Source organism: Histoplasma capsulatum (assembly GCF_000150115.1).
Source record: "Histoplasma capsulatum G186AR genomic scaffold supercont2.7, whole genome shotgun sequence".
In the NCBI taxonomy this organism is placed as follows: Eukaryota; Fungi; Ascomycota; class Eurotiomycetes; order Onygenales; family Ajellomycetaceae; genus Histoplasma; species Histoplasma capsulatum.
The window spans coordinates 570,362-593,893 of NW_025544807.1; the positions used below are offsets into that span (position 1 = coordinate 570,362).

A 23,532-nucleotide genomic window follows, 5' to 3' on the forward strand; every position below is an offset into this window, starting at 1 on the left:
CATTGACTTGGAGTTGTGGGAATGGCCACTCCAGTCCGTCTTGCAACGTGGAGATGGCTTGGTTTGTTTACTTCGACGTCACCGCCGCCAAGTGGCGCGGAAAACGCGGTGCTTTCAAGATTCGGCCTAGCGCGGCCAGTGTAATCAACCGCCTCACAGGCGCCACAGGGGAAGAACATCATTGACTTAGCACCTCACTTCTCAACTTATCCCCCCCCGCGTTCAGTCAAATCATGTCTAGATAGAGGGCTGCAGCTTCGGCTGCATCTTTGTTGCTCACATTTACTGGGGAGCAACGGGCGCGATCTCATCCCAATGTGTTTTGATGTTCGTTTCCAAGCCGGCCATGCCTCACAAACACAAGAAATCCAATGTCCTGAAGAACGACGCTCTAGGAATAGAGAAAAAGGAGAATCCTCCTGAGACACCCGCTATCCTCCCTGCGACTAACTACAAAGAAATCCGTGAAAACGAGACTGATGCTTTGCGCTCAATCTATTCGACCGATTTTGAAGATGTAGAGGTTCGACAAGCAGCTTGGCATGTAAGTTTCGTACAACAAGCGCTAGTCTTTTTGTATTTATACGGATATGCGTACATCTACGGGACAGTGTGCTCATGGTCTGGTAATAGCAAGCCTCTGAAGTAGCTTTCAAATTGCATCTGAGAGCGTCCTCGAACCCGGACGTGAGTGTTGTCCTGTTAGTTTCGCTGCCTGCGACATATCCCAAGACAATCCCAAATTTGACCGTCCAAGGCCTCGATGACCTCCGGAAGGGCGCCAAATCCAGGATCAAGGATGTCATTGATACGAAACCGAAAAATCTTCTGGGTTCGGAAATGATCTACGAACTTGCGTTATCCATCCAGGATATTCTCGAAGATGTCGCAATATCACAAGCCGAGGACAAAGATATGCCAAGCCTGGAGGAAGAGCGGATTGTCCAGGAAGCCGCAGCAATCCAACAAGCAGAAGAACAGAAGCAGGAAGAGCGGAGAAAGCAGGAACAAGCCACTGCTGAACAGGAGAAGGCTTTACAAACGCTAATTGAGAGTAAAATCAAACAGAGACAACGAGTGAAAGAACAAGTATCGCGGCGGAGAAGCAAGGTGGCTCTCGAGCATAATGAGTCTTTTGATTCATCTGAAGATAGTTCTGATACTATTTCTTTTGACCCACCGTTAGTAATGAATGACTATGATGAACGGCCCATTACTTTCCAGGCCGTACTTGGGAAGACATTGATTGCCAGCGCTCCGCACAAGGCGACTTTCACAGTTCGGCCCGTTTCTCCAGGCAATGGGACTCGTGTTCCACTTCTCGTCCTTAAAGAGCTATTTATTCGCGAAAAGGGCTCAGGACATGACATCCGACAGGAAATTAGAGCGAGCGAGGACAAGCTTGAAATCTTAAAGCGACTGAAACATCCGAACCTAGTTGATTTTATCGGATTCAAGATATATCGTCCTCCCGATCCCGAGGCGTTTCACGAAGGCACCTGGCATATTTATACTTTGTTCGAGTATGCTAACAAAGGATCGCTATCCGAACTTCTTGACATGGTCGGTAGTTTGACTGCAGATACCGCAAGGCCGTGGATGATACAGTTGCTTGATGCCTTAGAGTACTACCATCGTAACGGTATTGTTCACGGCAACATTCACTCCGGACGAGTGTTGTTGTTCAGAACCCAGTCCAATAACACGGTACTCAAACTCTTGAGTGGTGTGGAGGAAGCACTTCCAGTGCCATCTGGAGCCAAAAGAACCCTTACATCCTCGCAGTCTCCGTTTTGGATACCACCAGAGCTCACACAGAGAGGATCCCAGCCAAGCACCAAAACTGATGTATGGGATCTGGGGATAGTTTTTCTGCAAATGAGTTTTGGCAAGGACATAATGCAGCGGTATACATCTGCCAATGCTCTTATGCGTGCAATCGATCTTTCGATGCCTTTGGAAGAAATGCTTGGAGAGATCTTTAGGCCGGACCCCAAAAAAAGACCTACCGCATTCCAAATTCAGCCATCAGAGTTCCTCCGAATCAATGCGCCACTGCTTGAGCCATCGGTCGCATCGAATTCAATCCCAACCCGAAGACGAAGCCGCCTTGACTCCCAAGCCGCCCTTCCTTCATTTTCTCGATATGGACAGGACTTCGATGAAGCTGGGCGTCTAGGCAGGGGAGGATTCGGGCAAGTTGTGAAAGCGCGAAATAAACTTGACGGCGGGTTTTACGCAATCAAGAAAATCTCTTCAAAATCAGGAATTGCTCTCAAAGATACTTTGTCCGAAATTATGTTACTATCAAGGCTTAATCATCCATACGTCGTACGGTATTTTACTGCATGGCTCGAACGAGACTGTCACGCTATTGACGAAGAGGCAGTATCATCTACAGAAGCAAATTCGCATCATCCTGAAGACGACGTCGATTTTGGATATAGCGCAAGTGGACTTGACTTCATAAGCTCAAAGGGGTATCCTGATATAGAATTTGGTTACGAAAGTGATGGGCAAGACCACACGGATATAGCCTCAGAAGAATCGGGCCACCATCGGCCGCAGAGCCCTTCGAAAACAGATGAAGGGTCAAACCTCCAAAGGCAGAGATCGGGATCATCATCCCATATTGTGACAACTACGCTTTATATTCAGATGGAATATTGTGAAAAGCATGTAAGCATTCCAGTCCTAGAATCCTACTGAACGAAAAGTGATGATTTAACCGTATTTTTTATAGACCCTTCGCGATTTAATTAGGAACGGATTATATGACGACATTCAGTTTTCTTGGAGATTGTTCCGACAGATTTTGGACGGACTAAGCCATATCCATAGCCATGGTATTATTCACCGGGATCTGAAGCCGGATAATATTTTTATCGATGTTGCGAACAACCCGCGCATCGGCGACTTTGGCCTGGCTACGACCGGCCAGTTCACAATGGCAGTTCGATCTTCAAATGTTACAGATATCGGTGGGAACTATACCAGGAGTGTAGGCACCACCTACTATGTTGCTCCTGAAATGAAATCAGTGTCGTTAGGCCAGTACAATGAGAAGGTCGACGTAAGTCTTCTCCTTTCGTAATATTTTAATGCCTTGTGGAATTACACCCAATTGAAGGAATACTAATATCAGTAGATGTATTCACTTGGTATAATATTTTTGGAAATGTGTCATCCTCTCCAGACGGCGATGGAACGCGATCGTACTTTACAGATGGTTAGAGAAAAAGTTCATACGCTCCCGTCGACATTCGAGGTACCAGAGAAAGCCATCCAAGGAGAAATAATTGAATCACTTCTGAGCCACCGTCCAAGTGAACGACCAACCGCAGCAGAACTTCTTCAAAGCGACAAAATACCGCTACAAGTTGAGGAAGAAATGTTTCGAAAGGCTATTATGGGAATTCTATCTGATCGCAACTCACCGGACTATAATAAAATCCTATCAGCCATTTTCTCCCAACCCCCCAGAAAATTCGAAGACATCGCGTGGGATATGGACGCCCGCGGGACGCCACCTGTTACTGAAGTGTTGCTTCAAAGTCTTGTAAAAGAGAAATTATCATCGATATTCCGGAAACACGGCGCTATTGAGACGACACGCAGCACTCTCTTTCCACGTTCCGAGCACTACCCGTCAGGGGTTGTGCGACTTTTAGACCCGTCAGGCAACCTTGTCCAGCTACCCTATGACCTCACTCTTCCGAATGCTCGTTCTATATCTAGATTGGACTCTTCCATCGAGAAGACCTTCACATTTGGCACCGTCTATCGGGAATCTATACACGGGGGAGCACCGCGTGGCCATCATGAGGTTGACTTTGACATGATATCTCATAACACTTTGGATTTGGCGTTAAAAGAGGCAGAGGTCATGAAAGTTTTGGATGAAATTTTGAATGAATTCCCTTCCCTGAGGTCAGCCCCGATGTGTTTCCACATTAACCACTCAGATCTCCTGGACGCGATTTTGTCATTCTGTCGAATCAAGCCCCAGCAAAAGCCCCTAGTGAAGGAAATCATTAGCAAACTGAACATCGGGCCGTACTCAATACAGAAGATTAGAAGTGAGCTTCGATCTCCAACTATCGGGGTCGCTTCTACATCGGTCGACGACCTTGCTAGGTTCGACTTTCGAGGTTTGTTTTTCTGTTCTAACTCTTATTTTAAACATATGACGTTTTCTGATGCCGAAGAACAGATAGTCCAGACAAAGCCCTAAAGCGGCTTCGTACCATCATGGAAGGAACGGAGTTTACAGACCGTCTCGCCCCGATATTCGCCCGTCTAAATGCCGTGGTGTCGTATCTTAAAGGATTCCGCGTGAAGAGAAAGGTCTACGTGAACCCGCTGAGCAGTCTTAATGATAAATTTTTTCGCGGAAGTGTTCTCTTTCAATGCGTTTCCGATACTAAACGTCGGGATGTTTTTGCGGCCGGAGGAAGGTACGACAGCCTGATTCAAGAATTCCACCCTAAAGTTCTGTATTCAGGCAACCAGCGTCATGCTGTCGGATTCAACCTCGGATGGGAAAAACTGTACCTCTCAATGTCGAACTATCTGAAAGGGTCAAACAAGGCCTTCCTCAAGCAAGGAGAGACGGAGATAAGCGGAATCTGGAGGTCTAGACGGGTAAGTGAAACCTTCGCTAGAGAAGTTCGAGTTTGGCGAATTCTGATTGAAATAGTGTGATGTCCTCGTCGCTAGTTTCGACCCTTCGGTCCTTCGTACCGTGGGTGTTGGGGTCGTTCAAGACCTGTGGGCGCATGGGATAAGTGCTGAACTTTCCGTCGATGCTTCTTCCCTAGAGGAGATTATCACGCGATATAAAAATGATAATCATAGCTGGGTCGTCATCGTCAAGCAGGATAGCATGGAGCGGGGCCTGAAAGTTAAGAATATTAGCGCCAAGGAAGAGTATGAGGTGAGAAGTTCTGAGTTGGCGGCGTGGCTTCTAAGTGAAATCCGCGTACGAAATCAACGTGAGCGTCTAACAAATGCTGGAAAACCCCTGAAACATCTGTACCATCGAGAGTCCAGCGTTCTGGCTGGAGAAAAAGATCCGGATGTCAGGATTTTGACCGCGATCCACCGGAACAAGAAAATGAACAGGCGAAACATCATTGAGGCCGGTATGTTATGTCCCCTTTGAAGACTGCAAACAATTGGTGCAAGGAAGGCCTTATTCTAACGGTTACCTTTTCGTTTTATAGCTATTCGTGAATCACGCAGCGTAATGGACAGAGCGCTTGATGGACCTATTGCAGCAATTGATACTCGAGACGATATTTTGGAAGCCCTCCGGGACATTCGTCTTTCAGATCCTGACAGGTGGCGGACTTTGATACAGAACTGCCCATTAACGGAAAGGAAGTATATGGCTCAGGTGCATGAAATGCTCAACGACCTTGCTAATGAGCGTCGAGACCCTCAGGACGGCAAAGAAAAATATAAGAACGCGTTTATCTACAATTACCGGACCGGTAGTTGTATCTATTATGATCTCACACGTAGTAATGAGAAATGAACCTATTAGAGATGAATATTAAATGAATGAACCATGAATGACATGATTGAATGATACGCCTCTGTTTCTACGGAACTCCTGCATGGTCCCCCTCCAGAAGAGAGTTTAATGTTTGCCAATATGTAGAATAGTGCCTCAAGGATTTAAAAAGACTATTGTACAGTACATACAATCATATTTGAAAATCTAACCTACAAAATCAATCGCTATCATCACTATCATAAGCCACTAGTGGACCACTGGAAGCTGGAGCTGCTTGCGTTGTGATAAAACTTCCATCTGTAAACCCATTCAATGCACTCAGCGTGGAGCTACATAATATTCCACAACTACCACCTTCCACTTGCTGCTGCGTCGCTGCTGGGGCATCCTCAATCAAACGAGCTTCCGAAGCCTCAATCTGTCGTGCCTCCTTCTCCTGTTCCAACTCCCTAGTACGGGCGTACCAAACCTCATCAGGGGGTTCATAACCACTGAGCCCAAAACTCCCCTCAATCTTCTTCCGCTTCCTCGCCTCAGGATCTCTCCCCTCCAGCTCTGCCACAAACTCTGCTGGTAACGCCTTTCTCACTGCCTCTGCCGCCTGCTCCTCAATTCGTTGTGCATCCCTCTTCTGAGCCAACGGGTTCGGATCAACCGTGGCCCACCGCACATTGAGTACCTCATTATGATCTAGGCTCTGATGCGACATTGCCTCCTTGGCGAACTGTGAATTTGCTTCATTGGTATACGTCACAAACGCCACGCCTCGAGAATTCAACACACGGATGCGTTCCACCTGGCCCCATTCAGCAAAATGTCTCGCGACGATTTCCTCGATGTCATCTGAGACATGTATTCTCCCAATGTATAGTGTTCTGTTCTGCCTCATAAAGCTCCCGACGCCGCCCATGTCATCTCGGTAATCACTGTGTTTGTCACGGCCGAAACAGTCCACGTTTGGATTGAACAGGTCATGCAAGCCGGGTAGACGATGTAGGTAGTCACATTCATGACCCTTGGGGCACAGGCCGCGTGCAAAGAAGAGGCAAAAGTATGAACCACGAACTTTGTCCGCACGCGTGTAGCCGCTGTCACGGGCTATGTTACAGCGTGAAGGAGCAGGTTGTTGTGAAAGGTATTTATCTTCGCGATCGCCACCAGACCATTTATTGTACCAGATGTTGAATATGGTGCCTGTTTGCGGTGGAGGCTCGGATTTTACCGTTGCTGGATCGACTTGTGGCCGGGCTGGTCTTCGCTTTCGGCGGATTATCTTCTTTGTTTTCTTTTCAGGGTCTGCTCCGTCAGTAGAGCTTGTCGCGAGTGAGGTGTCGGCGCCAGTTGAGACGGCGAGATCCATGGAGGGAGTTGAGGCTTCTTGTATTCTAGTGTCGGGTCCGGGGGAGGTAGAAGGAACAGTAAGCTGCTGTATGGCAGCTACATCGGCCATGGCTAAAGGTGTAGTTTTTTTTGTTGGTATTTTGTTGCGTTGGTCTTTGTTGCGTTGGAGTTGAATTATGTAGCTCTCTGGCCCGCCTGGTTGTGAAGGTGCAGGAGGTTGAAAAAAAGGATTATATAAGCCAAACGGCTGGCCCTCGCTCCTCCCACCAGGAATGCGTGCCGCTGTAACTGCGAACGGCATTTGTTCTAAACTGGTTTTTATTGATAATAAATTATCTACTCCATCTTGCCTTATTAAGGAACAATCCCTTCACCCAACAGGGGTGCATTGCAAAAATGGTGAATATCACAGAGAAAATCAAAGAGTGAGGGAGCACCGTAACCCTGGATTCTCATGAGCCAGTTTAACATGGTGATGTTTCTGTTTATATAGGATCGAGGAGGAGATGCGCAGGACGCAGAGTGAGCTGTTCTATCCTTCTTTGCAAATAATACTATGGCTGACTCTCTGGTGAATAGAGAATAAGGCAACGGGTTCGTAAAACTGTTCAAATCTGACGATCTGTTGGTGGCAGTATATTGATATCAAAATCGCTCTTAGAATACCATCTTGGTCTCCTCAAAGGGTATGTCCTATATGTGAAATATCGTATTTTTTCTCTTTCAATTTCTCTAACTGCAAAGCGAACATTCCTTTCCATGTGTGAAAAACCTCCTTTTGTGATAAAATGCTGTCTCATACCCAATTGATCCAAGTCAACAAGCCTGGAGGTTGTCTGTTTAAAGGGGCTTCGGACAACATATGCCTCCTGTTTGGAGACTGGAAGGGAGCAGAGTCTGCATTCCATACACAGCAGAAGTCCCGATAGCAACTAGGTCTGAGCTCGCGGACAAAAAAATATAACTAACTTGACATACGCAGAAAACTTGCACGACTACGAGCACAGCTTCTCGAGCCTACGGGTGGAGCGGGGTCTGGCGGTGGCTCAGGATTCGATGTGAGCAAAAGCGGGGATGCGCGAATAGCCCTGGTGGGATTCCCATCCGTTGGCAAGTCAACTTTTTTATCAAAGATTACGAAGACGAAGAGTGAAGTTGCAGCATATTCATTCACTACGCTCACGGCGATCCCGGGCGTTTTGGAGTACGGCGGTGCCGAGATCCAGATCCTTGATCTCCCTGGTATTATCGAAGGCGCAGCCGAGGGTAAGGGCAGAGGGAGGCAGGTTATTTCTGCCGCGAAGGTGTGCAGGCATTTTGTCCCCGGTGTTTTTCATTATGGCTCTCTTCCTCTGTTCTTGAATATATTAACTTCGTATATCTAACACAATCTCTACTTCTAGACTAGCGATCTAATAATGATGGTTCTTGATGCTACAAAACGTGCTGAACAGCGGGCGCTACTGGAAGCTGAATTAGAGGCAGTGGGAATCCGGTTAAATCGGCAACCGCCGTGAGTTATTGCTGCTTTTAATGCGGTACACTATTCATAACATCTATGCTAATATATGTGTATCTCCATTACGTGTTGGAAGAAATATTTACCTGAAAGCGAAAAAAGCAGGTGGTATGAAAATCACATTCCAGACGCCGCCGAAAAATCTGGATGAAAAAATGGTCTTCAATATATTACGCGACTACAAGATTTTGAATTGCGAAGTTTTGGTCCGGGATGAGAATGGTACGTTTGTCGATTCAAGGATTTTTTCTTTCTTTTTCCACGTTCCTTTTTCTTCCTAAATATGCTGCACGAGAGGCGAGGAGAACTAATGGATATCTTGCTCAGCTACTGTCGATGACTTTATCGACGTTATTATGAAAGACCACAGGAAATACATTAAATGGTAGTTTCGTTTCTCTTGATTTTCGTTAAAACCGTAACATCTGTCGAACTAACACACTTTTTCTTGCCCACCAGCCTTTATGTCTACAACAAAATAGACAGTGTCAGCCTGGACTTCCTCGACAAACTAGCCCGAGAACCCAACACGTGCGTTATGAGCTGTGAACTGGATCTGGGTATACAGGACGTGATTGATCGGTGCTGGAAGGAGTTGCAGCTTATGCGGGTATACACCAAACGGTAAGTTCTTTCTATCCATCCACATATGGGGTTCTCTCGGAATTCATTACAAACCTCGGCAATTATAACAGAAAGGGAGTCGATCCCGACTTTTCAGAGGCATTGATTGTGCGCAATAACGCTACGATCGAAGATGTGTGCGATCAAATTCATCGGACACTGAAGGATAATTTTAAATATGCGTTGGTTTGGGGGGCCAGTGCACGCCATGTTCCACAGCGGGTGGGGCTGGGACATGTCATTGCTGATGAGGATGTGGTGTCGATAGCTACGAAGTGAAGGGGAAATCATATACACCTAGATCTAGATGCATGGATGACTGGTTCCTGAATCGGCCGCTACAAAGGTGACAATATAGATAGAATCATTAAAATCACAGCGGGTACTAGATAAAGCATATCGCGGAACCTGCAAACCGTCCGAATCGGGCCAATTAGGGCTTCTGATTAGGGCTGGATCACCCCACTAAAGCTTTGGCCAGAAACAACAAGAAACAACAAGAAACAACAGAAACAACAAAGCGTTGGACAGCGGTTTATCAACTGGATCAAGTGAATATTCTCCATTGTTACATGCATACATACAAATATCAATAAGAATTCCACTTTCAACACCCAAAAGAGGGAATTAACGAAGTATCCTCAACCCCAGCTCCTGTGGACCACCGAAGTAGTTGATGGAAGCTTCGCGAAGCTTCCATCGAATTGAGTTCCCGCCATGATGCAACCGATTTTCTTGTGCTCGGGCTTAGCTTCGGCAGGAATTGAGAAAGCCATTCCTGCTTGCATATCCGGTGGGGACCAAGGCTGAGCGGGACAACGTCACTTGCTTCACACACGATCCAACTCCATCACTTGCTGTGTCGATTCTTCGAACTGCGACCGCCAACTTCAAACCATAGAATCACAGCGTCAAGAAATAGACTGCAGAAGAAACCGCCCATTAACCAACATCCGTTCGTTTTCTACAACCACCATCGTCCGTCTACACACGACCACACCTGTGGATTTTTGATAAATCCACACGTCACATATCCCTCCTACCTCCTTCGTCGCCTCTCTCGTGCCTTGATTCGACACACAGCAGTGTAAAGGTAAGTAGAGTACCAACATCCTCCCACTTTCTCTTCCGTTTGGATCTTCCACTGGGAGCAGCCCCATTCTATATACTCCCACAATCACGCATACTTGCATGTGTGCAATACCAGAAAAGACCAGCGTGCTCACACACACCTGCCACTAGCTCTCGGCCACCCTGCTTCGACCGATCTTCCTCTCCCAATCCTGTCCGTTCATTCAACATTAACACATCCATCCGCTCTCGCCTCGTCTCTCGTATCGACGACACTCTTCCATTCCTCATTAATTAACGCAGTTTAAGAAACATGGTTGTGGAAACGAAGCTATACGATTCCCTAAGCATCCCTCCAACTGCTACTCAGGATGAGATTAAGAAAGCCTACAAGTATGTCTCTTCCCCTCCTCCCATCATTTGTTTCATTTTTTTCCCCTTGTTTTTTCCTTCTGCTTTTTTTTCTTTCTTTTTTTCTTTTTTCTTTTTTTTTTTTTTCAATATACCACATTAAGCATTTCCTTGAGTTTTTCGTTCGTTGTACTCCGTTTGTGTCAGTCGTTTTCCTTTGTCATTTTTCCTAGTTCTCCACAACGGCTTCTGCTGACTCCTAAGCATAACATTAGGAAAGCAGCACTGAAATTCCACCCGGACAAGAATAAGAACGATCCAAGTGCTGGAGAGAAATTTAAAGGTAAGTTTGTTCCTGTATATATCTACACACAAGAAAAGGACGAAAGAAGTCAGGATCATTGAAGTGGAATTATTAAAGGTTGCTGAGAAAATTCACATTTTGTGCAGAGGTATCCCAAGCGTATGAAGTTCTATCCGACCCTGAAAAACGCAAAGTCTATGACCAATATGGCCTCGAATTCCTGCTGCGTGGGGGCGCCACAGAGCCTCCTCCTGGCGGAGCGGGAGGCATGCCTTTCGGCGCTGGTGACATGCCTGGTGGTTTCGCGAACTTTGGAGGCATGCCTGGTGGCGGCGGTGCGCGGACTTTCCACTTCTCCACAGGTGGTGGCCCTGGTGGATTCCACTTCAGCAACCCGGAGGATATCTTCTCCAACTTTGCCCGATCTGGCGGTGCGGGAATGGATGACGACGACCTGTTTTCGATCCTGGGTGGTTTAGGTGGTGGTGCAAGGGGAACTGGGGCAAGGCGTAAAGGTGGTTCAACTGGGACACAGCGAAGGGCACCGACGCCCGAGGTCACGACAGTGGAGCGGCCATTGCCGCTTTCATTGGAGGAATTGTTTACCGGGGTGCATAAGCGGATGAAAATTAAGAGGAAGACTTTTGATGAAAGGACGGGGAAGAGGAGTGTGGAGGATAAGATTTTGGAGTTTGATGTCAAGCCTGGGTTGAAAGCAGGGAGTAAGATTAAGTATACTGGGGTGGGAGATCAGGAGGAAGGGGGCACGCAGGACCTTCACTTTATTATTACCGAGGTAAGTTCGATTTTGATATTATTCCTTTTTCTCTTCTTGTCTAAGTGGAAATACATGAATATTACATTGCACTCGCAAATCGTTCACTAACACATATCCACGCAATAGAAAGACCACCCAACGTTAAAACGTGAGGGGGATGATCTTATCACAACCATCGAAATCCCCCTCAAAGAAGCTCTAACGGGATGGAACCGCACAGTAACCACCATCGAGGGCAAACAGCTGCGAGTATCCGGAGCGGGTCCGACACAGCCAAACTTCGAGGAGAAGTTCCCATCCCTCGGCATGCCAAAATCGAAATTCCCCGGTCAACGCGGGGACCTGATTGTGAAGGTCCAGATCAAGTTCCCAACTATACTGACTCAAGCGCAGAAAACGAAGCTGAAGGAAATCCTATAACTTCCCTCAGATCCCCTGCTCTTCTTCTCACCATCTCCAGCTGCAGGAATATTTGGTTTCCCTGTTTCCTTTTTGTTTTTGTTTTTTGTGGAGATAACGAAATGACAGCGTTGGAAAATAGCGAGACATGGGTCGAAGCATTTGGCGTTCTTTTGTCTTTCTGCTGTTTCTATTGTCAATATTGACAACAGGGGTTTCATTCGTATTATACAGCGGGATATGTTTTCCTCTTTCGATCCTCCCTTTTATTTTCTTATCCTTCTTTCTCTTACCAGCTTTCATTTTCCCATTTTTATGCTCCAAGTATGATTCCTCCTCATTCCCACTCTTCCCTCAATTATTATTCTTTAACGTTCTTTTTGCGAGAAGTTATCACAAATTTCTGTTTGATTTACTGTAAATTCTTTTTTATTATTAGTCTTGCTACTTTCTGCTGGTGTTGGCTTGAAAAACTGTTAAGCAAGCAATTCTGTAACTAAAACCAGGTCTGAACTAATAGAAGCTCCATGCCGTGGCTCACATGCATTGAAGCGCGCCATTCCTAATTGGGACAGCAACCTTCAAACCCGTTGACTTCAACTTCTCCCAACATACTGTTACACAGGCCATCAACAACCACAACTCTGGCTCCGTTCCAGACACATAGAAAATGAAAAAGAGAATCACTTTCATTCATGATGGGGAAGGGAAATTCGATCCGAAGCAAGTCATCCTGCGGAATGATTCGCTCACTGTCCAATCCCTACATGCAGCCCTCCAGGAAAAATACACATTCACCTTCAATGAGCTTCCCCAGGAGGTAAGTTACGAAAAAAAAAAAATTCCTTTCCGTGATATTGCATTGCGGAAAGGGCATCTCAGTAATTCCTTGCTTAGAGAGCGGAAAAGTTCGTCATAATTAACTAACCTAGGTTTGGCAAGTCTTGAGACAATGTCATGAACTGCGTGTCCGCTGGTCGTCGCAATATCTTTACAATGCTGTCCCACCGTTCCCAAGTAGAGTGTCACCTGGCTTGCACGTTTTCTACACTCCAGTTGACCAGGGTCGTCCTGCGTAAGAGTTGTATTTTGTCGATTATTATTAGCTGGGGTTTGATAGTGGCATACATGCTTATTTATTCATTGGCTTTACAACCATAGAGCGCGACTGTGCCCACTGCTACGCAAAGTATTCGATGATAAGTTGAAATGCTATCTTCCAGAGGTAAAGCATTTCCCTCCCCGAAAATCCCTCCTGACCATAGGATCTTGTTTCTGATCAACTGCGAATACCAGACCTCGTTTATATTGGCACCAATGCTCGCTAGAAGGTTTACTTCCAATCCACCAGTCCAATTCCACCAGCTAGTCCCTTCTCTTGACGAATTTGTCACCTACGTCCAACACAAGATCTGCTCGCTGCGGGGAGACGAACATAAAATCACCTGTCAATCGCACGTAAACTCGTTTCTTTCTGCGGATTCTCTAGATATCGACTACGACAGCATCTCGCAGACGCTTACAGTAGCGGCCTACTGGTCCAAACCTCCGCAGAAAGGTGGATGGACAGAAACAATCGAAAAACGCGAGACAGCCACGGACCAGGTAGAAGTGGGCATTTTGGCATTAGAACGGGCCATAAAACCGGAAGACCTCTCCGTGGGTGGATTCCTAGCCGTCCTAGGTGAGGATCAGTCATTAAGTACGTTTTACCTACCCCAGTCTCCTCATCCTTCCCGTTTCTTGCTTGCTAACATATTACTAGAACCAGCACTCTTTTCCTTTCCATCCCGCCATCACCCCCTCCTGTACTCCTCAAAATACACCATCTCCTTCCGACACCCCACAGGACTCCACCCAACCCTCCAGATCTCAATCCCGCGCTCCTCCCTCTCAGAGCCACCCCCGCGTGCGCCCCCAGACTCCGAATGCTCCCTACACACCTACTTAACGCTTCCATCCTCCCTCTTCGCCGACAAATACCAACTATCCACCACTGACCCGCTCTTCCTGCAATCCCATAACCTCCTCTCCCTCCGCGCCATTGCTGGAGAAACAGACCTCGAAGCTCCAGACTGGGTAACAGATCGCTGGGGTTCAAGCTTGCTTCTTGAACTCGCCACGCCTTTATCACGTCCGTCGCGTAAACATAAAACCACGTACGTAAACGGAAACCACAACGACGACGACAACGACGACTACGACGAAGATGACTGGCAAATAACCATACCCCTACACCTGCGCTATCTGCATCCTTCACCTAGCGGCTACAGGAACATTAGCGTCCCCTGGCCGGTGGTCTTCTGGGCATGTGCACCTGAAGACGGAGGAGAAGGTGAAACGGCGGGCGGAGGAAAGACGATGGGAATCAACCCGTTCGACAGAGTAGGGCTAGGGTGGGATGCGTTGTTTGTGCCTGGGACGCTGTTTTACCAATTACATCCCGATACAGCTGCGTTTGCGACAGGTGTGGATGCGCATGCGGGTGTGGAGCAGAGGGGTATGATGGTTGAGAAGATACAGGTGCCAGTTTTGAAAATTGGGGACGGTGGTGGACTTTTTGAGGATGTGCATAGTATTGAGATTGTGACTTTGATCGTTGTTTGTTTTGGGTTTTTGTGGGTGTTTCGGAGTTTGGGTGAGGTTGTGAAGAAGAGCGGGCTTGGGAGAGGGGTTGAGAGACGAGATTTAAAGGGGAGGGAGAAGAGGGAATGAATGATAAGAGAGACGTGGGCTTCGAACCTTTAGAAACTGGGGAAGAAAATGGGATCGTTTTGACGAAGAGGGATGGATGGTTTGAAGAGTTCAAACTCCTTTCGATATAACTCTACTATAATTGTTTAATCCCCTATCTATGGGAGATAATAATAATGTCATGTACTGTACATACCATAAACTCGCAATTCCAGACATTAAAAATTGCCATGAAAGTGAGGATTAAAAGAATTAATAAACATTATACCATTCATACACATACATACATACGTACAGTACATCCCCTATCATTCAGCTCCAGTTGGAGACGACTGATAGAATAAATAACAAGGAGGTAACTGTTAGCTATGACAGAATCAACAGAGGCACGAGACAAAGTCAATGAACAAAAAGGAGAAGCCAACACCCTATAAAGCCTGCCCTTTATCCACCCTTTCTTTTATGTTTTGTGTAAAGAAGATAGAGGAAACAACTTAAAAGTAAAAACAGCCAACCCCGCGCGCCCAAACAATAGACAACCATAGTCAGCCCCATACACACATATCAGGAAATAAACCGCACCACAAACATCTGCAAAGACACAGGGGGAAATAGAAAAGCAAGCCAACACAAAAATAAGAACAGTGAAAAAACTTCCTTTGATAAGGGATGTGAGGTGTATACCATGATTTTTTCCATCCATATACATGCCTAATGTGCAGTGTACTATGTGCAGGACCAAGGGGGAACAGATGAGAACAACAAAACTAACACAACACCAAACAGAGGAAAATGCACAAGAATGGATGGAAAGGAAAACAAGTAGATAACAATCAAACATTAACAAGACACCAGGCAAAATACAAAATAGAACTAAATTCCAGAGGAAGAACAAGGACTGATAGATAAATGAACATTCATTTCATCTGCATGAAGCAAATGGGGCAAAGATGTCAAATGGAGAAAGAAAGGCCTCAACACAAACAAGATAGTGTTCATGATAAGCAGAACAGAAGATTCAGGCAATAGAGAGGAATTGCATTAGACTTCATCATCCATGGGATAGGTGAACAGCTTCTGTAACTTTAAAAGTCCTCCTTTGTGGTGATGCGTGTGTAAAGCATTGGCAGAAGCCAGTATCAATCGAGCCATATACACTGAAACTGAAACCCGAAAACTGTAACAGAAATTGAAATGAAAATCCAGAGCAGGGAGGTGCAAAAACAAGTGGATATCAAGTCAGCTGTCATTCAGAAAAGACAGAAAGAACACCCACTTGAAAAGTGGAAACCAGAATGCAAACATATTTTCTGGAAAGATGAAGACCCAAGCACTGACCATGAGAAGGTGTTATTGAACAAAACAGAAGTGGGTGGATATTCCAATGAGCTGACCGAAAAAGATTTTGGATAATCTTGCTTGACTGAGTATAACCAATCTCAGATGAAATGATATGGTTACATCAACCCAGCAAAGAAATGGTCGGTTAGTCATACATATGTGTGACAAATAATAGTAATCCCCTTTGTCATGAAACTGTTTTTGATTTGATTTTCCAAAGACCTTTCTCGACCAAGCCAAAATCACTAAACATGGTAATGGGAAAGAAACAGGAATAGGATGAGAAAAATGTGTAAAAAGTACAAAAATCTCCCATGTTTCTGGATGTTAATATGTACTTCGAAAAACCAAAGTGTCGTTAACCAGTATCGTAAGTTAAAATGTTATGCACGAATAAAGTGGAAAATTCTATACAACAACAACCTGACCTTCTGCATCAGCAGGGTCAGACGCCATCATATCTCCGTATTTGTTAGCGTTGAGAAGTGCAGAGTCATCTTCGAGGTCGATGGCACTATCATCATGGGTCAAATTTCGATTACTTGGCGATACACTGCCATTCGTAGCAGCAATTGTCTTGTCGTTGCCGGAAATTTTTGATATCGAAGCGCTAATGTCGCTGGTTGGGAGGTTTGCAGTTGGAGAAGCTTGGACTATTGGGATTATATTGGGAAGTTGCGGTTGCAATTGGGACCGCGATGCCCGCAGCCTAGAGTTCTGCGACCAATTTGTGTCAGAATTAGCTGAAGCTGATTGTACCGAACGTGGTTCAACTACCCCTTGGATAAGATCTCGGGCAAGCGACGATTCCTCGAAGGATTGAGCGGTGCAACCCATGAATCCTCCTTTTTCGGCTTGCCACAACATCATTTCCGAAAAGAACACCTTTGTCATCCACCACGCACTAAAGCTCTGAGCGCCCCCAAGGGTGAGTCGATGGAGCAACCGAGTCCAAATTGCATCTGCCCTGTCGATTATGCACTGGGCCTTGTGATTGGGAAACAAGACAGGGAGGTTTAAGATGAAGGCGATCCATCGGTCGGGGAATGGGGCGTATCCTGAGGTATCTGTAGACGAATAGGATAATTTTTGATAGCTAAATGGCTCCCCGTAGAGTTGTGTATCCGGAGATTTGTCATCGTCGGGGGCAATAAGTGATTTTACTTGGTGTTTCATGATATCCAATACCCCTCCAACAGAGCAATTTGGAACTTTTGCCATGGCAACAATGTCCATCGGTTCTATATACGAAACGAAGTCTTCCCACATTTTCGTTCGATTTTCAGCATGACAAAGCCAGGCAGAAGCAGCAATTGCAGACTGATTAACGTCTAACATGCGCTTCAGGAGGCGACAAAATATCCGCGCAGGGCTAAGTCTAGCCCGGCACACATGGTCTGGATGGGATTTCAAAGTTTCCTTGATATGGGAGACTAGGCCTCGAGAAATCGACCCGAATGCATTCAGCACAGGATCTGGCACAACCTGAGTGGTTAAAGGAGCCACAAAAGCAATCATCTTTTGATACATCAGCCAATCGCATTCTTTAATCCACGGTGCAACGTTCGGATGATTGAGGAGCTTATGGACCGGAACGGTAAGGGTGCCTTGGAAAGAAGCGAAATGGCGGAAGAGATTTTTCTCTTTGCAATATCGGAAGCTGTCGATGACTGATATACAATGTGAACGGTATAGAGCTGCAAGTGCATCGGCGCTTTCGCTGTCGGTGTTGGCTGGCAGATAACCATGAATGCTGGGAAGTTGAAGGGAATCATTGTCGATTGGTGGGCTTTCATTAGGACGGCTGAATTGCAGCAGTTGATTCATCAGTTGCTGGGTCTCGATAAGAGGTGTTTCTACCGTTTCCATAATATTCAATTCTGATGGCTGCAAATGGTCGCACAAATGATCACTCGGCGAAGGTTGAAGGACATCGGGTGTGGGAGAAGTAATTTTTCTTGATGAGGTGAAATCAGTACTGGTGGTGCTCTGTTGTTGCGAGGTACTGGAATGGTATGTTAGACTTGAACGACACAAAAAGTAAAAGAACTTTCAAGGTAATGAAGTCACACCTTTCTTGGGATTTATCGGCCATCTTTTGACGAGACGGAGTAGCTTCCGCATTTTTCTCTGGAATTTCCGTTGGTGGGTTTGGATTAGGTTCTCGAATTGTCAAATCGACATAATGGTATTTGGACTCGCCGCGAACCCCAAGACGTCGAGTTTGGACATTTGGAAATATAATGCGGACAAGCTTGCCAAAGGAGGCTGGGTTTAAGACGGAAACTCTCTCAGTTCCACACTTTTCCGCATAGGAGCAATAAACGCGGTCCCGTCGAACTGATCCAAAACTTTTCTGACAATTTTCTCTCAACCTAATACTGAAGTCAGCATCGTAAACAAAGAGCAGTGTCAATTCTTGGTATACCATATCATCGCGAAAACCTGCTTAACCTTCTCCGACTTCCCACCAGTGCCATCATGTCTCTGAACTTCAGCAGCCATTTCGTGTAAGGAATATCCATCATATTGACGCAGTAGACGACGTAGTTCATTATCATTGGCTATCGCTGTGGTTGTGCCTCTTCGTTTCCGAGGTCCTGCTTCAGAGCCTTCGTTCTCGCCCAACAAGTGGTCTGGGAGCTGGGGATCTACACTGTCATACAGTTGGGTATAGTTGCCAGGTGGAACATCGCTTGGATTACCGTTGGGGGGTAACTCGATTGGTAGTCCATGAATTGGCAGATTGTGAGTATGAAGCTCGTTGCCTTGAAAGGGTCTGTCAGCTCCGGGTCCGGCGACATTGTTTGGGTGTTCTTGCAGCGCAGGGTCAATAACAATACCAGAATTCGAATTGGCCAGCTGGTCACCAAAGCGGATAATCATCTCCTCAGGGTTTGAATGGTATATATGTTGGCTTGGGCCAGGCTCTGGGTTAATATACGACTGATATCCCTCCGTGACATGTTGATCTGGATTATATTGGGCTGTGTTGGAATGGATGCTCGCGGTCGAACCACGCGATCTCGATGGCCGACTAATCCGGGAAGCAGTTGTGGTAGAATATGACCGCGTGTGTTCGGCTGTGCTTTGACGGGTTCGTGATCGCGGTTGTGAGTTCTGTGGCAGGTTATTGGAGCCTTGGGAAGGATGTTGCACTAGACGGTGTCGGACATCTTTTTCAGCAATTTAGAACCCAGTGGCCAGTGTCAAACAAGGTGAACGAACTGAAACCAAGTCCCGGCCAACGCGACGAGAGAAGTACGTACCAATATCGGGAGCCATGCTTGGATGGTTCATATCCAATTGTGTCGCTGACTGGCAAAAAGCCGCCAGTTTATTGTGGGGTCCGAGTCCCAGCGACTGTTTTGATTGAGACTCGAGAATACCAGGCGAGACAGGGGTTGGTCGGTGAAGAGGAAGCTGTAAATCGTGGTGGCATCAACTTCAGGCAAAGAAAGGGAACGTATAGACAAATCGGATAAAATCACGCTACAAAGAGCTCATTATTGTCGTTGTTCTCATTGCCGTCGTCGTTGGAATCATGCTGATGGATATGTGTGTGTGGTGCTGGAGGTGTGTGTAAACAAGATGTTGTTGATGGGGAAACGCTTTGAATGTTATTCCCCGATTGGGACACAGCAGGTCACGCGACGAGCAAGCCGCTTTCCCAGCCACATCACTTTGCTGAGCCACAAAATGGCACAATCAATCACGTGAAAGTGCCTGCTTGCTGAGTCAGTCGTTCACGCTTGACCTGTAATTATACGCGGCGTACAGCCCGATACGCCATTGACAAGCCTTTGGGACCAGCCGATACGCCACGCATTACGTCGCATGTTACTCCAGCCGAATCGCCAACCTTGGAAGCGGCCCCTGCCATCCTCACTTCATCGACATCCAAGGCTCCAATCTGCCAACTTCCAATCTGTTCCTGTTCTTCAACCGTCTGTTTGTGAGTTACATATTGCTACTATCAACCACTCCTCTGCTTCATTTACGAATTGACGTCTTTTGCTTCCATCTAACCCGGCGGTTCAGCCTATATTAGCCACTCTGCGGGCTTTTGAGCTGTTCTAACCGACACACACCGCATTTATCATGTCCTTCCAAGATCGTGTCCAGCACCAGATCGCTCAGATCGATAAGGAGGTATGTGCATTTGTCGTTATTATATATATATATATATCCTAAATGTCCTAGCACGATTTGATCATATTTCTATTGTGTCCGGAGTCCGTTTCTTCCAGCTGGTTGAACCCACAAATGGGGTGATCTTCCTAATCCTTCCGGTTTCTTGTGCTGATTCGAATATCATCAACTCTAGCTTTCCAAATACCCGGTCCTGAACAATCTCGAAAGACAGACATCAGTTCCAAAGGTCTATGCCTTTCTCGGCCTGGTCGGCATCTACTTTTTCCTGATTTTCTTCAACATTGGTGGAGCTTTCCTGGTCAACCTCGCTGGCTTTGTTGTTCCCGGATACTACTCTCTCCAGGCTTTGTTTACAACCACAAAGACAGATGATACTCAGGTATGACTATCATCCTTATGCCTTCAATCTTTGGAGTGATCGCTACTTCTGTCACATTTTATCACGCCTTGCTTTTTTTCTTGATGATCATGATTGCTGACATGCCGTAATCACAATATAGTGGTTGACGGTTCGTGCCAATTTCTTCCAGGACACCCACACCCGTATAATTCCTCCCGCCCACATGATGTAATACTGATCACCTGCAATTAGTACTGGGTTGTCTATGCCTGTTTCACTGTTGTCGAGAGCGCTATCAGTGCTGCCTATTGGTTTCGTAGGTCCCTACTATCCCTACTATCCCCAATAATATCTGTATACTGTTCTTTCCATCGTAAATACTGACGAGCTGGGCGCAGCATTCTACTATCTTTTCAAATTTGTTCTTATTCTGTGGATGGCTCTTCCCCAGACCAGGTAAGCATGTACTCATTTCTGCGGTACCCCATATATCTATATATATCTATACATATGTGTATATGTCAACCCTATCTCGTTGCACGTCCACCCTTCTAACTCATACCCATCAAACCATTTAGCGGCGCACAACTCGTCTTCCATTCCTTCCTCCAGCCAATCTTTGCCCGGTATTTCACCAGTGGATCCACTGCCTCCAACCTCCGTTCCCAGGCAGAGCAAGCCGCCAAGGCCCACTCCCACTCGTCCTAAAGACGTTGAAATGGACGACAGAATAAAAAATTTTCTGTTTTCGTGTGCCGTACCCTGCCATTAAACTCTTGCCTCGGCACCTTGACAGATTTTTTCAAGTCTTCTTTCAATTCCGTTAGTTTTATGAGACATGATCAAGTTTTTGTCAAAAAAATTGTAACAGTGGAAGGCTTTTGTTTGTGCATAGTGTGGTTCTCTATATTTAGCGACCTCCACGGATACTGAGAACTGCAAACTTTGGTCTTTCTGTATTTCCGTTATCGTTCGTTTAGATGATTTTGAGGAGCGTCGGCTGTTGACGTCACGGGATATGGGGTGGAGCGCAAGAGGCGACGCGAATTCGGGATCCGGGATCCTGGAGGTTCGGGGTAACCAATTTTTGTTTGTTTCTGTCTTTTTGTTGGTCCCTTTCTTTGAGGCATAATATATTTTTATCTCTCCACCCTTTCGTTTTCCTTTGGTGATCCGTGTTTTGCTGAATCAAGATACATACTGCTCTTCATCCCTGAATGAAATATCTTTGCCGCTATTTATTTCAATTCGCAAAACAACTGTTATCCTAGGATCGAATAACAGGAAGGAACAGAAGAGTGCTTTTCTACTCTTCTTTCGGGGGGGCATTCAACACAAGGAACTCCCTTCCCCCTATTGTACTCGGGTGTGTGTTGAATACTCGCCACAGCTCTCCGCTCCAACAAAATCGGGCGACGTAGATGACAGCGGGTAAATATGGGGTGCATTTGTTTACACGCGACAGGGGCGCGGGAAATAAATAAATAAATATCAGTCTTTCGGTCAAATTTCGTGTGTTGAAACGAACCATCGCATCGTATCGCATCGCATTCGCATTCGCAGGTCGGGGCAGGGAGGGCCTCAATATAGCCCGAACTTATTCCCCCAATTATCCAACTTGGGATTCAGGACGATCTGATATGGGAATGGATTGGCATCGCTCGTGGTAATGGGCGGGATGTGATCCTTGTCCTTGTTGACGACAGAAACGATCTTAAACACGGCGTTCTGTAGCATTTTTTCCATGGCTTTGCGGACTTTGGTGCGATCTAGACATAAACACGGAAGAATCTCTTTTAGTTTTAACATTCGTTTGGAAAGCGTGGCATGAATAAAAATAAAAATAAAGACGGCGACGGAAGAAGAAGGAGAAGAAGAAGAAGAAGAAGAAAAAGAGCAGAACATACCCGACTCCGTCCGCGGCGTCGCAATCGTAACATCAACCGTCCACACTTCCCAACACACCTCCTCCTCATTCATACCCGTAGCACCACCACCAACCCCCCCTGCTCCCACTTCCCCAGCCCCACCACCACGGCCGCCACCAACGCCGCCCACGCCTCTCCCCGCCAGCCCGCCTACAAACCACCTACCGCCCCCAACAAGACCCGCCCCAAACCCACCAGCCACCTTCCGCCTTCGCTTCTCAAAGAACTGCACCGCAATTCGCCCTCGCACGCCGCCATTCGGCGAATTGGCCGACGAGGACAGATGGTGGCGCACCAGCGCGTTGACGCGCGCGTCGATGAGGGTTTCGAGCTCGACGTCGCTGATGGCAGGTAAGGTGAGGTTGAGCACGTCAAGGGAGGTGGGGCGGATGCAGGGGAAGTAGCGGTGGAAGAAGATTGTGTGGAGAATGCCTGTTGGGTTGTGGGTTGTGTTAGTGGTTTTCTTTTTCTTTTTCTATATAATTTGGTTTGGTAGGGGCGGTTTTGTAAGAGGTGGAAGTGGTAGGGAGCAGGTGGTCTAGAGATTTAACTCACCTTTGACAATATCCTTGACAGATGTGGGATCTGCGAAGACCTCGAGGATATACTCTGGCGGCTTGTGAGAGTTTATCTTTTGCGATAGCATGGTTTCCGGCTGCGCGTTTTTGCTCTGTAAAATCGATGATATAGTTATGTTTTGTTTTTTTCACCCTCTCTCCCCCCCTCTTTCTGCTTTGTGCTTCCTTGTGTGTTGCGTAGGGTTTTAAGATCGTAATAGGGAATTTTCAGGTATCAATATGCGGAATGCAAAAAAATGCAATTGTTTGTGGGTGATGCGGGGAAGTTTTTAAGAAGTTGATTGGGACCCGCTGGGGGCACGAACGGCGACTAGAATCTTTTTTCGTTTCCCTCTGATTTCTAATATTATACTCTGGTCTTTCTCTGCTGGTATATTGAACGCTGAAGTCTTTGCATTGGAGCAGAAAGTGGTATCTGTGCAACGAGCAGAGAAATAGGGGCGGGGAGAAATCTGTTCCCAAAAAGCCAGATTTTCCACAAAGCGGGGCTTTTCCTTTTTATCCCCCTTTTTTGGTTGGTTGGTGTGTGTGTTCTTGCGTCCGTGGCTATTTTGGTGTTTCGACCGCTCGACTGAAACGCTCCCGTAG

General features: G+C 46.4%; 8 protein-coding genes across 8 annotated transcripts; 5 read left to right on the forward strand and 3 right to left on the reverse strand.

Moving 5' to 3' along the window:
• Positions 1 to 346: 346 nt before the first annotated feature.
• Positions 347 to 5,539, forward strand: HCBG_05478 (cpc-3 protein; the record flags this gene model as incomplete). The annotated part of the gene is made up of 7 exons (XM_045432527.1): positions 347 to 544; positions 634 to 2,679; positions 2,744 to 3,073; positions 3,149 to 4,151; positions 4,214 to 4,644; positions 4,700 to 5,144; positions 5,226 to 5,539. 7 exons carry the CDS (start codon positions 347 to 349, stop codon positions 5,537 to 5,539), a joined length of 4,767 nt encoding a protein of 1,588 aa, XP_045286643.1.
• A 124-nt stretch (positions 5,540 to 5,663) lies between these two features.
• Positions 5,664 to 6,985, reverse strand: HCBG_05479 (pre-mRNA-splicing factor cwc2; the record flags this gene model as incomplete). The annotated part of the gene is made up of 1 exon (XM_045432528.1): positions 5,664 to 6,985. One exon carries the CDS (start codon positions 6,969 to 6,971, stop codon positions 5,739 to 5,741), a length of 1,233 nt encoding a protein of 410 aa, XP_045286644.1.
• Positions 6,986 to 7,258: 273 nt separating this feature from the next.
• On the forward strand, positions 7,259 to 9,566 carry HCBG_05480 (GTP-binding protein; the record flags this gene model as incomplete). Its single annotated transcript, XM_045432529.1, has 9 exons — positions 7,259 to 7,287; positions 7,356 to 7,384; positions 7,524 to 7,548; positions 7,845 to 8,166; positions 8,266 to 8,375; positions 8,458 to 8,603; positions 8,709 to 8,766; positions 8,841 to 9,005; positions 9,077 to 9,566. 9 exons carry the CDS (start codon positions 7,259 to 7,261, stop codon positions 9,282 to 9,284), a joined length of 1,092 nt encoding a protein of 363 aa, XP_045286645.1.
• Positions 9,567 to 9,915: 349 nt separating this feature from the next.
• Positions 9,916 to 12,294, forward strand: HCBG_05481 (psi protein; the record flags this gene model as incomplete). The annotated part of the gene is made up of 5 exons (XM_045432530.1): positions 9,916 to 10,098; positions 10,248 to 10,469; positions 10,703 to 10,770; positions 10,878 to 11,527; positions 11,636 to 12,294. 4 exons carry the CDS (start codon positions 10,390 to 10,392, stop codon positions 11,927 to 11,929), a joined length of 1,092 nt encoding a protein of 363 aa, XP_045286646.1.
• A 284-nt stretch (positions 12,295 to 12,578) lies between these two features.
• Positions 12,579 to 14,623, forward strand: HCBG_05482 (uncharacterized protein; the record flags this gene model as incomplete). The annotated part of the gene is made up of 3 exons (XM_045432531.1): positions 12,579 to 12,728; positions 13,205 to 13,610; positions 13,674 to 14,623. The coding sequence occupies 3 exons, from the start codon at positions 12,579 to 12,581 to the stop codon at positions 14,621 to 14,623; spliced, it is 1,506 nt and encodes a 501-aa protein (XP_045286647.1).
• Positions 14,624 to 16,351: 1,728 nt separating this feature from the next.
• HCBG_05483 (uncharacterized protein) lies at positions 16,352 to 19,228 on the reverse strand (the record flags this gene model as incomplete). Its single annotated transcript, XM_045432532.1, has 4 exons — positions 16,352 to 17,948; positions 18,016 to 18,318; positions 18,372 to 19,119; positions 19,213 to 19,228. The coding sequence occupies 4 exons, from the start codon at positions 19,226 to 19,228 to the stop codon at positions 16,352 to 16,354; spliced, it is 2,664 nt and encodes an 887-aa protein (XP_045286648.1).
• Positions 19,229 to 19,991: 763 nt separating this feature from the next.
• Positions 19,992 to 21,146, forward strand: HCBG_05484 (uncharacterized protein; the record flags this gene model as incomplete). Its single annotated transcript, XM_045432533.1, has 6 exons — positions 19,992 to 20,095; positions 20,271 to 20,477; positions 20,599 to 20,607; positions 20,691 to 20,754; positions 20,837 to 20,894; positions 21,017 to 21,146. The coding sequence occupies 6 exons, from the start codon at positions 20,045 to 20,047 to the stop codon at positions 21,144 to 21,146; spliced, it is 519 nt and encodes a 172-aa protein (XP_045286649.1).
• An 873-nt stretch (positions 21,147 to 22,019) lies between these two features.
• HCBG_05485 (DUF1649 domain-containing protein) lies at positions 22,020 to 23,334 on the reverse strand (the record flags this gene model as incomplete). Its single annotated transcript, XM_045432534.1, has 3 exons — positions 22,020 to 22,207; positions 22,346 to 22,798; positions 22,922 to 23,334. 3 exons carry the CDS (start codon positions 23,010 to 23,012, stop codon positions 22,020 to 22,022), a joined length of 732 nt encoding a protein of 243 aa, XP_045286650.1.
• Between the last annotated feature and the right edge of the window lie 198 nt (positions 23,335 to 23,532).